General features: G+C 40.8%; 1 protein-coding gene across 5 annotated transcripts in view; it reads right to left on the bottom strand.

Annotated features, from left to right (window-relative positions):
* HELZ (helicase with zinc finger) overlaps positions 1-17537 on the bottom strand; it is a 156137-nt gene that overhangs the window by 13835 nt on the left and 124765 nt on the right. For all 5 annotated transcript variants that reach the window (XM_040452156.1, XM_040452160.1, XM_040452158.1 and 2 more), the window contains 3 exons: positions 15375-15945; positions 14758-14974; positions 13120-13636 (listed from right to left, as the gene is read on the bottom strand). In XM_040452156.1, coding sequence (XP_040308090.1) covers positions 13120-13636; positions 14758-14974; positions 15375-15945 — 1305 coding nt within the window. The remainder of the gene's footprint in view (positions 1-13119; positions 13637-14757; positions 14975-15374; positions 15946-17537) is intronic.

Here is a 17537-nt window from a genome sequence, read left to right as displayed (position 1 = left end):
AAATAATAATAATAAATGAATGTAAAAGATCTACAACAATCAAGACTGATGACTGGTCATCAATAAAGGACACATTTCTGGAATATATGGAGAGACTCAATGGAGGAATGGTGTCTGTGGAAGAAGGACAGAGTTGCAGGACCAACTAAGATGGGAACCAATCAGCCCTGCAGACTGAGCCCTGAGGCTCAAGCCTCAGCAACACCAGCCACAATGGCAAGTGAAGCGATAAAATTGGGGGGTTAAATGAAAGTCTATGCAGGGAACAGCTGGTCTCTCCCTGTATTCCCCCCAACAACCAGAGGAATTCAAGCATTAAAAGGTCCCCAGGGAAAAAGCCTGCCAGGCAGTAAGTCCTGGGATACATACAAAACTCCCCAGTTGCTTTTTAGTGAGACAGATAACTGAAGGTTACTAGGCATTTAAAAAGAATCTCCACCATAAAAGTTGGTCACAGGTAAACAAACAGGAAGGGGGGGTAACAATGATGTTTTAAAAATATTTTTAAAAATTTAAAACATTGGGGCGCCTGGGTGGCGCAGTCGGTTAAGCCTCCGACTTCAGCCAGGTCACGATCTTGCGGTCCGTGAGTTCGAGCCCCGCGTCGGGCTCTGAGCTGATGGCCCAGAGCCTGGAGCCTGTTTCCGATTCTGTGTCTCCCTCTCTCTCTGCCCCTCCCCCGTTCATGCTCTGTCTCTCTCTGTCCCAAAAATAAAATAAAAACGTTGAAAAAAAAAATTAAAACATTGTTTTAGTTCCTACAGAAATACTAAACCTATTAGATCAAACCCTCAACTGGTTTCCTTGGGGGGGGGGGGGAGGGTGTGTTACATTTATAAAAATAATCAGTTATGAAAAAGGAAAAATTTGAGAATAAATAACTCTTGGAAATTAAGTATTTGTGGCCTCAAATCTAAAATGCAACAGAAGGGTTTGTAGGCAAAATTAAAAAAAAAATCTTTCAGAAAGTAGGAAAATATACAAAGATATCAAAATCTGACAGGACCAAAAAAGATTTGGAGAATCCAGGAGGTCTAACAACTTATCAACAAAAGCTTTAGGAAGAGAGAAACACAGAAGAGAGATACAAAAGCTTTAGGAAGAGAGAAACACAGAAGAGAGATGGTAGAACAGAATCAAAGAAATAATGTAAGACAATTTCAAAGAGCTAAAGGGTAGGAGTCTTTCTCTAGAGAAATGCTACCTCAAAGATCTTTCTGTGATGATGGAGATGTTCTGTACCTTCGCTGTCCAAATGAAATGTGGCTAGTGGAAATAAGAAACAATATTTTATCTCATTTCAATTATTTAAAAAAAAATTTTTTTTTCAACGTTTATTTATTTTTGGGACAGAGAGAGACAGAGCATGAACGGGGGAGGGGCAGAGAGAGAGGGAGACACAGAATCGGAAACAGGCTCCAGGCTCCGAGCCATCAGCCCAGAGCCCGACGCGGGGCTCGAACTCACGGACCGCGAGATCGTGACCTGGCTGAAGTCGGACGCTTAACCGACTGCGCCACCCAGGCGCCCCTCATTTCAATTATTTTTAAAATAAAATGCACGATCTTAGGCAGAACTTTAAAGATGACTTTAATGTCACATTAGGTTCAAAAGATTCAATCATAATGATAGGTAAATAAGAATTGGCCTTAATTTCCAAAACCGTGGTACATTTATTTCTGGGTTTTGTTATTGTTTTTCTTAAAAGAAGGGTATGCTGAAATGAATGTGACTTTGTAGCACAGTGTATTAAAATCAATTTAGTTCTAAATAAAGAAAAATACCATTTGAAGCGGCTCATAGGCAGGGGCACTTGCAATTTGCAAATAGTATTTTTCCCACCGAGCAATATTATTTTCCTACATCCAAACACAAGGTAATAGAGGAGATACTAGAATGAATGCAGTATTATATCTAAGAGAGAAATGTCAGATTCACTGCTGTGACATTTTGAGCTACCCTGAATCTATCTGGCTCTCGTTTACTCTTCTTGAATGTGAAACAGCCCAGCTCCATAGAGACCACGAAGCCTCTTACGATGAGAAAACGTCAGTTTGGGTAGGAAAGAAATAGTACACGGAAGTTTGCCCTCAAGCTCCTAACTATTTGCATTCTCTCTGAAGAATCATAATTATCATAATTAAATAAATTTCCCAGCTTTAAATTTTTTTTTTCAACGTTTATTTATTTTTGGGACAGAGAGAGACAGAGCATGAACGGGCGAGGGGCAGAGAGAGAGGGAGACACAGAATCGGAAACAGGCTCCAGGCTCTGAGCCATCAGCCCAGAGCCCGACGCGGGGCTCGAACTCACGGACCGCGAGATCGTGACCTGGCTGAAGTCGGACGCTTAACCGACTGCGCCACCCAGGCGCCCCAATTTCCCAGCTTTAAAACACAGGTAGTGCCAGAGAATCTTTGTTTTATTTTTAAAGAACATTGAGAAATGAAGTACATTCCTTATAGTTAATTTTCTGGTATCTGAGATCTCTAAATTAATCATTTGAACAGTCGAACATTTAGCAGCTGGAACTAGACAGCTTTTAAGAATGAAGAATTCTAAAATGAACCATCAACCCCCCAGCCTCCCCGCCAGAAAGGAAAACTTTATACATCTGAAGACCTCTTTGGTCCCAGGAATATAATTTGGTTTCCCCCAATCTCCACCCCCATATCTACTTCACGTCAACTGCCATCACTTCTTGGTTTGCAGGAAGAAACCTTACTTGAGGCATAAAGAGCTGAGCAGTGTGAAACAGCGTAGGGCTGGGAGTCCGGAGTCTCAGCTCCACTCTGATTAGTAAAACTGTGTTAAGCTGCAAGTCTCTCAACATCTTGGTGCCTCAGGCTCCTTTAAAAAGGAGGAGTGAGGGGCGCCTGGCTTCAGCCAGGTCACGATCTCGCGGTCCAGGAGTTCGAGCCCCGCGTCGGGCTCTGGGCTGATGGCTCAGAGCCTGGAGCCTGTTTCCGATTCTGTGTCTCCCTCTCTCTCTGCCCCTCCCCCGTTCATGCTCTGTCTCTCTCTGTCCCCAAAATAAATAAAAACGTTGAAAAAAAAATAAAAAAAAATAAAAAAAGGAGGAGTGAGAATAAATGATCTTCAAGGCCTCGACTACCTCCAAAATTCTCGGTTTTTTAAAAGAGGCTTCAATAAATCAAAGTTTTTGTCAATGAGAATACATTTAAACTCTGTTTTATTAAAATATCCAAATATGGGAAGGGAGTAGAGGGAAAGTGCGAATAGCAATACAGAGAAATATATGGGGGTAGTAGAAATGTCCAGTGTGTAGATAATGGTTATGTTTTCATGGATATCTTCCATGACCAAAACCAATATATTGTACAATTTAAATATTAATTTCAATAAAGTAGTAAAAAAATTTTAAGTTAATGCTAAAAAAATAAATAAAAAATAAAATAAAATATCCAAATATAATCCATTAACAACTTTAACAATCAACAATGTGCTGTATCTGCTAAAATAATTCAAATATGATACAAACCTATTTAAGTCATCTAAATTCAAAACCTATACAGCATGCTAACTGACTACAATAAAATGCGTTTCAGACAATGAGTTTAAAATTTCAGATTTTTCTTCCAACAGAGGGAAATTTCTATGAAATTTACACTGAAAGACAAGGGCCTGCAACTATAAATTTCAGAAGGTAATAAATTTCAGAAGATCCCTCTGTGCAAAAGAAAGCTATTTCCAACAGAGAATGCCTTTTGTGTTTCTACCTATACTTCAGCACTATGGACCCCTAAGCTGTTTAAAAGTATCAACTATACTTTTCTTCCCTTGTTTCCTGACCATGTTTTGTTTCCTGTTATTTTACACAGTTCTCACTTTCTTTCACGAAGAGACTATTCCTTCCACATCTGTCTCCTGCCAATCAGGTTGTCCCTTTACTTTTAGACAGCAGCCCATCAGTGTTTGACTCTCCGGTTTCATTTTGGAGTCCCCGGGTCTCAAATCATTTCATTATTTATTGCTTAACAGCTCATTTTACTCTGTGAGAGACCCTTACTTCTAGGTTCAGTATCGACTCCACGCACGTTTGTGTGTTTATAAATATTCATTATGTTGCTAAACATACGCTCATTTTCCAAGAAATCAAGGGCTGTCTTTCTAAATATCAAAATAGAATACTAAAATTTCAAAAGCCATTTCAGGAAAAACTAATTCACTAAGTTCATATATAAATTTGTATTTGTTAAAGATGGGTTGTCAGTGTAAGTAAAAAATTCATCATCTGCTTACCATTACCATTGTCTTATAAAGTATACCTCTGATGTATGAGGTTACCAAGCCATTTTACATGTATACGTATAAATAAGTAACTGGGGGAAAGGTCAGAAACTAAGTTAATTAGGGCTCTATTTATAATTATACTATCAAATCTAATCACTAAGGAAGAGCTAAATGCTCTACTAGAAATTCCAAGTCTCATTAACTATGGTGCCAGAAATTTTCATTAAAATAGAACACCTCATTTAAATGATTAGCTTTGACACTTGGAGCATGAACGGAGGTGCAATTTATTAATCTGTTGATCACGATCTCCGTTATGTGCATCAGATGGTTTATTAGATACCATACATCAACCATCCCTCTGCGAAGACCACCTGGCTGTACAACGTAAGTCACAAGCTATCCTCACCCTCTTCTAAAGTAGGACAGGCAGAACATGTCAAGCAGCCAAGAATATACTCTTCAAGTTACACTTGTACAATACTTTGCATCCAAGAAGGGAACTTGGGGGCGTGGGGTAATTAGACAAGACTCAAATCAAAACTACCAACTAACTTCAAAACTAGAGTTCTTTGAAGGGAAAAACGAAAACTAACAGATGAGTCCAAAGTGTCTTTGTTCAAAAACCAACACGTAAGACCTATTTCAAAGCAGATTCACCACAGAGGCATCTCTAAGATGCCGTCAGCAAGTGCTGCTTTGCTGAAAGCCCCTCAAGATGAGTGACTTACGGGCACCCACTCCCCCTGGAAGGCCATCGCCACAACACCACCGCTGCGACACAAGAACGTGCAGCTTCAAATTCTGAGGCTTTTCCAGGGGAGCTTTTAAAAAAGAATTTGCCGTGTATTACTCATAAGCACTTGTAATCAAACTGTTTTACGATGAAATACATCTTAAATGGCAAAGGCTTTGTTCTGTACTAACTAGTGTCAGAATTGCAGGCTCTATGGTAACGTTTTTAACGTGGTGAAACTATGCCCACTTCAGAAGAATGAGGATTTGTCTCTCAAGATAAAATAACTGGAAAATATAATGGGAAAAGAAGGCCCCATTCATAACAGAAAAAAACAAGGGAAAAATCAACGTAAGAGGAAATTTAACCAGTAATAAAGCTGCTACAGAATTTTACAGAGGGACATTCAGACAATAAAAAAGGAAGGGAGGGAGAGAGGCAGGGGTGGGGGGGAAGAATTAAAATATTTGCACCAATAAAAGATCGTACCAGTTCCTAAATGAGAGGTTTAATATATTGGTAAAGACAAAGTTTCTCCCAATTTAAGGTATATGTTTGATGTAATTAAAAAAAAAAAAAACAAACAAGAAAGGCTTTTCTTTGGGAGTGGGGGACGGTGTGGGAGGGGGAAGAGTTCACAAAGGTATTCTAAACTTATAGCAGAAAAACCCAATGACTTTTTCCCTCGACCTCTACAAGGAGAAAAAAAGCAGTAAGGAAGACTTTATACTATCAAATTAGAATACTACAAAGGCCTCAAAAATTAAAACAGTGCAATTCTGGTACAGGAACTATACAGACAGAGGAGGAGAAAAATAGAAAGTCTGGAAACAGATCCAAGTTTACACCAAAGAACAGCATCTCACTCAGAAGTTAAATTATAAAGTTGTCATACAAAGTGGAAAATCTCATACAGAAAAAATTACCCGTGAAAAATTGCGAATCATGCCAAAATTACCAGAAACTGAGCCCTCGGAAGCTCTGAGGCCAAGAATTAACTTCTACTGTTTCTCTTCACGCTTCCTCGCTCCCCACTCCCGCAGCAGTCGTTGGAATGCAAGTATGAGACAGTGCTGCTGTAAAGAATTTAGCATTTTCGTAAGAAGGCTACTATTCTGTATGGTGATAATGCAATAATTTAGTGAGTATGAAGACAACTGGCTAAATATTTAGAGAAAAATTACATCATAATCCCAAGCTTACCCTGAAATTTAAAATCCAGTTGGAGCAACTGGTCGATCTATTTCCAATCAGGAACGGCCCATAATGTGGCCCAGGGCAAGGATGGCACCTGTGCCATCAGCTCCCCTCCTTGCCCCGTCATCAAAAAGAACCAGAAGAGGAAGGAGGGTGCTGGCACCACGGCCAGACCACAGTGCCCCGGCCTCACCCCAGCAGCTGAGGGCCAGGGCTTCTGCTACATTTATGGTAGGGTAAGGAAAACCCATGGGCTTACGTCTTAAACAGCTAAATGAGAATACTCTGAACATGTTAAGTAGCAAAAAATGTTACAGAATAGGATCAAGATCCCATTTAGGCGCCGTGACTGGTGGAAAGAAAGGTTTGATGGGGTGATATAACTGAGCCCAGCCATTCGGGGCGGGGGGGGGGGGGCACGGTTTCAAGTTTTCCCAACAAGTAATCAACCAAATGTTCCTATTTAAGAATGCTATAAAACCACACGTTCATCTCTATGAACGCTATGAAGAGCCAAGTGTTGCAGTAGCTATCTTGGTATCGTGAAATTACAAATAATTTCTCTAACTGCTACATTTTCCATGCTGACGGTGTACTTCATTTGTCAAAAGGAAACCAAAATTATAAAAAAAAGAAAATACTAATGAAACAATATGAAAAACCATCTCTGTTCACGTTAACTGTTAAGCTAACACCTAGATGTTTTCACCTCACGTAAGATTAATCTACCAAGGTTTCTCACAATAAAAGAATTCATAGTACGGAAGGAAACAAGACATTTTTCTGTACTGTTAATGTTAAAGAAACTATTTTAAAAGGCTGGAAAGAAATGGCAAACACAAACTATTCATTCTATGAGATGATTCATATAAAAATCATTTTGTACCACATAATGCACAAACACTATTATCCCAATGCACTGAAAATGTCAAATCTGCAATGCGGTAAAAACAAGATTTTCCTTGTCGAGGTATTTTTTCCGTGTCGCAAGACAGTCATCATTAGTGAATCTCGTGCATCGAGATAAAGGTGACTAAAAGTTTCTGCAAGAGTAATTTCATTCTAAGGACCCACTGACAATCGAGGGCACTTACACACAGCTTAACAGTAAGTACTGTCAAACATTAAGAGCTTGAAGGTGCAAAGAATTTAAATTCCAAGACCTAGGGATATTTAAAGGACATGAATCACTATTTGGAACTATTTAGTAAAGTATAACTCTTCACAGAAGCTGGTAAAACCTTCGGCACACTGGTCTGTCCACATGTTATGAACTCATGTGGCAGCTTAAATCAAAAACATCACAAGAGGTGTCAGTAAAGACAGTGGAGTCCATCGCTCCATAAACGCAATGAAAATACTGCCAAAAACTGTCACCATCAAGTTTCTTGAAATTCAGGAGACTAACGCCTACAGCAACCAGGGGAGCATTTCATCAAGAAAAAGAGGGAAAATTCAGCAAGGATAGTGAGCTCTGCAGTATTTTAACTTACTCTATCTAGTCCCAACTAGGGCTCGGTGGCTCAGTGAAGACAGGATCCTACATTTCCAGCACCAGCACCAGCACCAGCACCAGAGGGAGCAGAACAGGCCCCGTTCTCAAAGAACTGTAATTATTTGTTGTGACCTGTCTGGTAGTCCCAGGAAGAGTGGCTCAAAAACAAACAAACAAAAACACCTGCCTTATCTTGTCTAATTCAGAACTTAACCAGTAATAATAAGGCCGTATCAAAAACATTCGAAGGCAAATGTTTTTTAGTCACTGCTACCTGAACCAAACAGCAGACTAACCAAAAGCTTCGGAGGCAAGGCCGAGAAATGAGATGCTTTGCGAAATAAGGGCTTTGAGGAGCCACTGCGGGCTGATCCGGAAGTTGTGCGGCAGCAGGAAGTGAGGGCTAAGGCAGAGATGTCAACTGCCTGGCTGAGCACGGAAGGGGTGCCCAAAAGCACAAAAACTGAGCCTCTGAAAAAACTGGGCCGTGGTTTTAGTCCCAGGAGTTTAAGGAAATCTCCACGCAATGATTAGCTGACCATTAAGCTAACAACATAAAGACTTCAGAGGTGACACATCACAACCACAGACTTTAAAAAATTAATTCAGCATTTTACAATTAGTTTAAAATGATTTTTTAGCTGATCAGAAAAGTCACTAAACAAATGACAACAAAATAAAAAAGCAAAAGGATGAGAAAAGAGATTCCATGCAAACCGTAGTGAAGAGAGAGCTGTGGTGGCTGCACAAAGATCAGGGAAAAGACAAAAAATACTTGAAGACAACAACTGTTATGAGAGAAAAAGAACATTATATAATGGTGAAAAGGTCAATCTGTCAAGAAGATATAACAATTATACATAAACCTAACAGCAAAGTGCATGAAGCATAAACTGAAGAGTCAGAAGATTCAACATTAATAGTTGAGAGATTTCATTCAATACCCTACCTTCACTAAGGGATATAAAACCTAGACAGAGATCTAAAGGAAACCAAAAATTTGAACAACATATAAACCAAACAGACCTAACACTCCACCCAACAAGAACAAAGTATTCATTCTTCTCCAGTGCACTTGAAACGTTTTCCAGAAAAGACCAATGTTAGGCGGCAAAACAAATCTCAGTAAATTTTAACAGATTAAAATTATACAAAGTATATTGTCTAACCACAATAGAATGGAATTAGAAATCAAAAACAAGGAAATTTTAAAAACTCACCCTAGATACACTTGCTTTTCTCTAATTTGCCAAATATTCACCTTAAATGTCATACTAGGGGTTCTGGCCAGGGCAATTAGGCAAGAAAAAGAAATAAAAGGTATCCAGGGGCACCCAGGTGGCTCTGTCGGTTGAGCGACTCTTGGTTTCAGCTTGGGTCACGATCTCGCAGTTTGTGAGTTCAAGCCCAACACTGGGCTCTGCACTGACAGTGCAGAGCCTGCTTGGGATTTCTACCCACCCCCCCCACCCCCTCCCCTGCCGCCTCTCCCCAGCTTCTTCCCTCCTTCTCTCCCCCCACCCCCGCCCTCTCTCTCAAAAAATAAACACACACACACACACACACACACACACATTTTAAAAGGCATCCAGATTGGAAAGGAGGAACAAAAATATATTTGTAGATGGCATTTTCTTCTATATAAAAAACCGCAAGGTATCCACAAAAAATCTATTAGACCCAATTAAGAGTTCAGTATACTTGCAGATATATAATCACTATATTACTAACTGTATTTCTACACACTATTAATAAACAATCCAAAAATGAATTAAGAAAACAATTCCATTTACAACAGCAGGAAAAAGAATAAAATACCTTCAGGACAAATTCAACAAAAGAAGTGTGAGATTTATACCTGGAAAACTACAAAATGCTGTTGAAGAAAAATTTCAAAGGACCTACACAAAAAGAAAGATATCCCATGTTCAGGGCCAGAGGGCTTAATGCTGTTAAGATAACAATACTTAACAATACCCAAATTAATCTGATTTAAAGCAATCCCTTTTAAAATCCCAGCTGACATTTTTTTTTTTTTTGCAGAAATTGACAAACTGATCCTAAATTTCATATGGAAATTCAGAGACCTAGAGGAGGCAAAACAATCTTGAAAAAGAAAAACAAAGAACAAAACTCACTACAAAGATACACTGTATACAAGACAGTGTGGTAGAGACATAGACCGTAATGAACAGAATTGAAAGCCTACAAGTAATCCCATACATCTATGGTCAATCGATTTTTGACAAGGTTGCCAAGACCATTCAATGGAGAAAGAAGTCTTTTCAACAAATGGTACTGAGAAAACTGGATAACCACATGCAAAATAATGAATTTGACATCGCTGGATGTAATACATAAAAATTAACTCAAAATGGATCAAAGAACTCAATGTAAAAATTAAAGCTCTTAAACTAGGATAAGTAGATATAAATCTCCATGACTTTGGATTAGACAACAGTTTCTTAGGACATCAAAAGCACAGTAACAGGAACAACAACAACAAAGAACAGAAAAATCGGACTTTTTCCAAATTAAATTGAAATTCCAATTTCATGCATCAAAGATACTATTAAAGTAAAAAGACAAAGAAGGAGAAAATATGGCAAATCATATATGTGAAAGGAATCTAGTACCCAGAATATATGTAAACACTTTTTTAAAGTTTATTTATTTTGAGAGAGAGAGAGAGAGAGAGAGAGAGAGAGACAGAGAGGGCACAAGTGGGGGAGGGGCAGAGAGAGGGAGGGAGAGAATCCCAAGCAGGCCCTACCCTGTCAGAGTAGAGCCTGACCCAGGGCTCAATCCCATGAACTGTGAGATCATGACCTGAGCTGAAATGAAGAGCTGGACGCTTAACTGACTGAGCCACCCAAGGACCCCCAGAATATATTTAAAAACTCTTACAGCTCCACAACAAAAAGGTAACCAACCATGCTTCAAACTAGGCAAAGGATCTGAATGGACATTTCTCCAAAGAAGATACACAAATGGCCAATAACCACATGAAGCGATGCTCAACATCGTTAGTCATTAGAGAAATGCATGGCAAAACTACAAAGAGATGCCACTATATACCCACTAAAAGGCTATTTATATTTTTTTTAACAAAGGAGATATTGGAACCCTCATACAACAGTACTGGGAATGTAAAATAGTACAAGGCACTGGGAAAAACAGTTTAGCAGCTCCTCAAAAAGTCAAACCTAGAGTTACTAGAATGACCCAGGAATGCCAGGTACATAACTAACCAAGAGAACAAAAAATATGCTTTCACGCGAAAACTTGTTTGGCAGAATTATTCATAATAGCAAAATAAAAGGACACAACCCAAATGTCCACCAGTTGAGGAAGAAATCAACAAATTGTGGCATAGCCATATGATGGAATATTACTCAGCCATAAAAAGGAATGAAATACTGACACATGCTACAAAGTGCATGCACTTCGAAAACATTACACTAACAGAAAGAAGCCAGGCCACATTCAGTATGATTCCATTTATATGAAATGTCTCCACGGAGGCAGAAAGTAGATTAGTAGTTACTAGAGACTGGAGGCATGAGGGGAGTAGGGAGCAACTACTTAATGGTTATGGGGGGGGTCTCTTAGGGTGACAACAATGTGCTGGAACTGGAGAGTGGGGGTGGCTACATGATATAGTACATATGTTAGAATCTACTAAATTGTAGTTTAAAATGATTAAAAGAGAATTTTTTGTTATATGAATTTTATCAGAAATAAATACAGGGGTGCCTGGGTGGCTCAGTCGGTTAAGCATCCGACTTCAGCTCAGGTCATATCTCAGGGTTCGTTGAGTTTGAGCCCCACATCCAGCTCTGTGCTGACAGCATGGAGCCTGCTTGGGATTCTCTCCCTCCCTCTCTTTCTGACCCTTCTCCACTCTCTCTCTCTTCCAAAATAAACTTAAAAAAAAAAAAAAAGAGAAATACATATGTAAGTACATAAAACATCACGTAACTGAAAATAACATTAGTGCACAGTTGTTAAGCATTTCCATTACATTTTGAAATAATGTCAGATATGTGTCAATTCTTTAAAGGTATGGTTCCAAATTTCTAGATCCTCACAATACATATATACAGATACCAATTCATCTTATGCTTATAATTTATATTAGGAACCTGAGATAGCAATTAAGTTGTTTTCATCACAATAATTATATGAGACAAGCCAATCAATGTATGCTGGAACGATCTGAACAAATGACGTCCAAAACTCTACAAATAAGATATAGAACCATGCCTATGAAACTGGACTGTATAATCAGCATATACAGCAGAAAATTGGCAAAACATCTGAATTAATTTCAAAGCCCTTAGAAGTCACCAAGGATGGGGCGCCTGGGTGGCTCAGTCGGTTGAGCGTCCGACTTCGGCTCAGGTCATGATCTCGCGGTTCCTGAGTTTGAGCCCCGCTTCAGGCTCTGTGCTGACAGCTCGGAGCCTGGAGCCTGCTTCGGATTCTGTGTCTCCCTCTCTCTCTGCCCCTCCCCTGCTCCTGCTCTGTCTCTGTCTCTCTCTCAAAAATAAACATTAAAAAAAATTAAAAGAAAATCACTGAGGAACTGCCAAAATGAAGCTATTGTCAAAAAAATATGTTTTCAGATATTAAAATAGGAAATGTTTATCCTGTTTTAATAAAAAGACATCTGTGATTGATAATGACCACAACCAGCTTTATAAATTCTTACATTTAATCCCGACAAGCTTAAAGAGAACAGCTAGACAACGTTTTTATAGTCTACACCAATGGTACCATTTTGTAAGTTTCATAACCCGGAATTACTAAGATTTTCGTATCAGTGAAGGTCCGCAGAGATTCTTTTTGGAGATACCTAAGTATCTTAAGACAAAAACCCAGTTTGCCATAAAATGTTCAGCACTGCAGAGTCAATCCTGTACTACACGCACAGCCCAGTGACACCCGGGAACGAGCACTGCCACGGGTCAACCGCCCCCACCCACGAAAGCACCAGGAAGGGTGACAAGAGACAGCACAGCGCTAGGAATTCACCGCTGGCTGCAAAAGCCATCATCTATGGAAAGCTTAATTAACAAATTCATAACTGACACACGTAACGTAAGTGAAAAGATGAATCACTGGAAACCATTTCCCCAGATTAGACAGAACAAAGCTGCTTGAAGGAAGGGCCTCCTCAGGTCAGTCAGGTGTGAAATGTTCCGAAACGGCAGTAACAGACTCTAAGGGCATGTTTCAACAATAACGGACATTCTACAAAGCCTGAAATAGCACATAAGAGGGGAAATTAAAAATACATTCCAGGAAAAGATTATCTTTAATGACTACTAAATTCACGAAGATCTGTCCACCGCTCTCATCAAATCAATAAATACTAGCATTTTCCACAAAAATTTAATCCCAAAAGCAAAAAAAGGAAAAGAAAGACATTTACCTCTTCTAAGCTAGGGAGCGAAGAAGAAGATACTGTTCGAGATGACAGTGGGTGAAATGGCTCTTGACCAATAGCGTGTTGATGATTCTGTATTTGTACAAAAGGGTTCTGCGGTGGTCTGTGAGGCAAGGGAGGCAGGCCGTAGGGAAAACCCGGCCCCATTAGGTGACTCTGTTGTAAGTTAGCAAAAGTCCACGCTCCGTCAGGCGCCAGGTATTTCAAGGGAGGAGGGGCAAGGTGTTCGGATGGCAATGAGAACGGTGAGCTGAAGAGCTGGGGCGGCAGGCGCTGCGGAAATGCTGGGTTGTTGGTTACTTCGATGTCTCTGCTACTGTCATTAAAGTTAGAAAAGTGGCCACTGTGGTCCGTGCTGGACGGGGGAGGCGGGGCTGCTGGCGGGCTCCTGCTCTGAACTTGTCTATATTGCAAAAGTCTTGATTGAGGTGGTGGCATTTCAGCCAGTTCCCGTGTTTCACTTTGATCACGATTAGACAGTTCTCTGATTAAGTCTTGAAACCTACATAAAGACGATGAAATACGAGGACAAGAAAACAAAGGAAAAGCTCCATCACATCGAGGAGAGCTTAGTCAACTACAGGGGTTAATTTTTACAGACAAAAGTGAAAATACTTCATTAGAACTCACAGTAATTAATCTCAAAGGTGAGCATTAACACTCAACAGATGTGGAATCGAAGACAGTAAATATGCCCCAAGTATCTGATTTCTTTCTTTTCCCTTGGCATTAAAACCAACTGTCCTGTCTCTACGTGTCTTCGATAACTGGCAGTTATAAAAGGTCACCCCCCCCCCCCCGGGGGGGCCTGGTGGCTCAGTCGGTTAAGTGTCCGACTTCAGCTCAGGTCGTGATCTCAGGGTTCGTGGGTTCGAGCCCCACATCAGGCTCCGTGCTGACAGCTCGGAGCCTGGAGCCTGGAGCCTGCTTCAGATTCTGTGTCTTCCTCTCTCTCTCTGCCCCGCCCCTGCTCACACTCTTGTCAATCTCTCTCTCAAAAAGTAGATAAACATTAAAAAAAAAAAAATTTTTTTTTTTTTTTTTTTAAAAAAAGGTCACCATAATGGTGGACCTTTAATTCAGAGGGATTAGGAAACGCTTCGTTGCATCCACATGACACTGGCCATAAAAACAAGTTTAGAAGGAGGACTGAGCCTGCATCAAGGTCCGTAGTTCAAAGCAGATAGAATTCTGTGCGGCTAGGAAAATAAACTGATGATAAATTTATAAGCTTTAACTTTCCACCTAATTTACTTCTGTATCCGTTCATTTCTTGCATTACTACTGAGTACGAAAAGGTGCTCCCAGTGATGGTACATTTCTTTTTCAGGAGAGCCACAAAGCATGGGGCCACATTAATTTTCAATCCCCAACACAGTCCCCACCCAGATGTGCACTTCTAAATGGATTGTCTCTAGCATCTTCTAAAGTTACTTCTAAATGGATTCTCTAGATTGTAGAGTCAATCCTAGCACCGTGTAGCACGTGCCTAGAAGGCCAGCATCCAATTTCTCTGGGACAATACCGCAACTTGAGGCTAAAAGGGCGGTATCCAAGAGAGAAGGCTGCGTGGGGGAAGGGGAGCGGTCCCGGTGCGAGGCTATTCGTATTCCGCAGCAATACCTGGAGTCTGCGGTTTCTGCTTCGTCCTCCGCGCTGCTGGGGAGCTTCCAGTCCGCTCTCACTGGCGGCTGAGGAAGATGCTGGAGGTGAGGATGAGGATGGTGGTGAGGGTACGGAATACTGCCCTGACTGAGATAGGCGTGATGCTCATTCCACTGCTGGAGCCGCACCTGCTGCTGCCTCAGTGTTTCCAGAGCTACACTCCCATGCATACGATCTGCAAGATATTTGGGAAAAGATTCAGTTTTCACGCATCTGGGGTTTCAAGTTAACTCTTCCAAGAGTCTCTGCAACCAGATTTTCTTCCCAAAAACAAAGAAATGCCTACGCTTTGGGTTTTGGAGAAGGCAAATGTCTTCTAAATTTGCCAGTAACTAAAGTTACGGTAACGGTGCTGATGACTGTTCCTACGTCATCATGTAAAGTGGCACCAACGGGACGCTTAACATTACAGAGCATTTGGAACAAGATTCTGACTTACACTAAGTGACTGACGTCTGCTGCCATCACTTGAAGAAATGAATCGATCCTGACCCAAAAGACCACTGCACAGTACATGTCGATTTAAGGAAATAATCTCTGAATTTGTCACACCCAGCAGTGACAGGAGAACTTACCTAAAGCCTCCCCGATTGGCAATCCCGGGGGAGTCTCATCAGTGAAGTTATTCAGATGGGAAGGAAGGAGGGGGCCGGGCTGTGCGATGGCCCGAAGAGGGCTGTGGCCTTCCTGCAGCATGGGAGGGGGCTGCTGCTCAGGAATCACAGCCTCTGCAGGAGGGGACTGGGGCCGGTGAGAGACCGCACTATTAAAGAAAGCGCTGTTGGGCCCTGCCTGATAGGCAGGGGAAAGTTGAGGAGGTGGCTGCTGAGTCAGCTGATTCAACGGATTCTGTGGCGGGACTACCTGATTCGGTTGGGGCGGCAACTGATTTGGTTGTTCAGGCAAATTATTCTGCTGCTGATTTAACAAGGTGTGCTGCTGCGGAATTGGAAATGGTGGTCTTGGTAGCTGGGGAAGGGGATGAAAATGACGATTGGGGATTGCATACTGTGCGTGGGGAGCAGGGAGAGGAAGATTTATATGTCTCGGGTTGAGATTATCTTTGCGATGAAATTTGGTATTGGGATAAACAACACCAGGACGCGACTCAGGACTTCTGTTCTGTGGATTTGATTCCAAATCAATCTAGAAAAAAATAAGAAGTCTTTCTTAACTGCGGACGATCTGGGTCCTGTGGCTCTCCACCTTTTCCCACCCCTAGCACATCTGAAGGATATGATACATTCTTATCAGTAATAGCCAATGCTACGTGCCCAATCACTTTCTGACCATCAAATGAGGGAATAAAGATTTTTTAGACCAGGAAAGATGAAACAGAAAAACCCGTATTATATTTGAGTCATAAGAAGACATAGTGCCATTTTATTAACACATCCACTTTAATTCCTTTAAAAGCATGATTTTTAATTTCACACTTTCTTCCTCAGAAAGATAACCATTTATTTCCTTCTGATATAAATCATTATAATGTGTCCTTTCCTACCAATTTTATTGTTTTTATACATCTCTTTCTTCAAACATATCTATATTAATTTAAAAATACTTGTCTCAATTTAAACAACTTTGAAGTGGACAAATACATACTGTACCACCTTTGTATAACCAGTTTCGTTGTCAATTTTTGCCATTAGGTATTGATATTTCTTCTCTCAACAAACATTTACTGAGAACCTACCAAGGGTAGTGCCGGAGATTAAAGGACAGTAAGAAGACTGAGTCTGTACCCTCAAGAGCTTACAGCAAGGGCTGGCAAACTACGGTTCCCAGGCCATTTCCAGCCCACCAAACTTTGACAAATAGTTTTACTGGAACACAGCCACCCTCATTCGTTTACGTATTGTCTACGGCTGCTTTCTGACCATTTCTGACCACAGTGGCAGAGCTGAGAGACTCCAACACAAACCATATGGCCCATTAAGCCTGAAGATTTACCATCTGACCTCTGACCTTTTGCATAAAAGGTCTGCTTAGAGGAGGCTTCGAGTCCAGCAGAAGACACAAACAAGGAAACATAAAATTAGGTGCTGTAAAAGGATGTGATAGAAGGTCCTAGTGCCTGACAAAATCAAAGGTGGCTTCACAGAGGCTAGGACATTTGAATGGAGTCTGGCACAAAGATCTGGAATTTTCCAGTGAGGGAAGGACATTCTAAGTAAACGCAACAGCCTAACAAGGAGGGACAGGCAGGGAGAGGAGAAAGAGTAAGGCAGATTTGAGGAGCAGGAGAAGTTCTGTGTACATACAGCTACAACATCACTTGTTTATATGTTAGTTTTCCCCTTCTTGACATCAGATAACACTGCGAGAGCCCAATTATACAAGACCCAGAATGATTCAATACTGAGTATAAACATTTTTCATCCTGTAAACTGTGGTAAGCTACCGAAGGTTTGTAAGCTATGGAGTGCTGTCATCCTTCTGCAACCTATGTTTGATCACAAACGGTGACAATGTGACAAATGAAATACAACGTGGAAAGAAGCTATTTTTCTTTCCCCTCTCTGTCAAAACACTCAATAAGCTGCTTCGGTACATCAATCTCCTGTTAAGTTTCAATGTGGAAATAGTCACGGAGTACTGCGAAGTACTCGCCTCACCAAAGGCTCTGAAGCTAAACACAGAACCGACCACTCTTGAGAACCCAGAACAAACAGCCTGTTCCTGAATTGAAGCCGTGGGACTCCTGGCGACCAAGCTGTTGCAACAATGTTTGTTTG

This window comes from Herpailurus yagouaroundi, unplaced genomic scaffold (assembly GCF_014898765.1).
Source record: "Herpailurus yagouaroundi ecotype Mexico unplaced genomic scaffold, PumYag 206, whole genome shotgun sequence".
Classification (NCBI taxonomy): Eukaryota; Metazoa; Chordata; class Mammalia; order Carnivora; family Felidae; genus Herpailurus; species Herpailurus yagouaroundi.
This window is presented reverse-complemented; position numbering and strand designations above follow the sequence as displayed.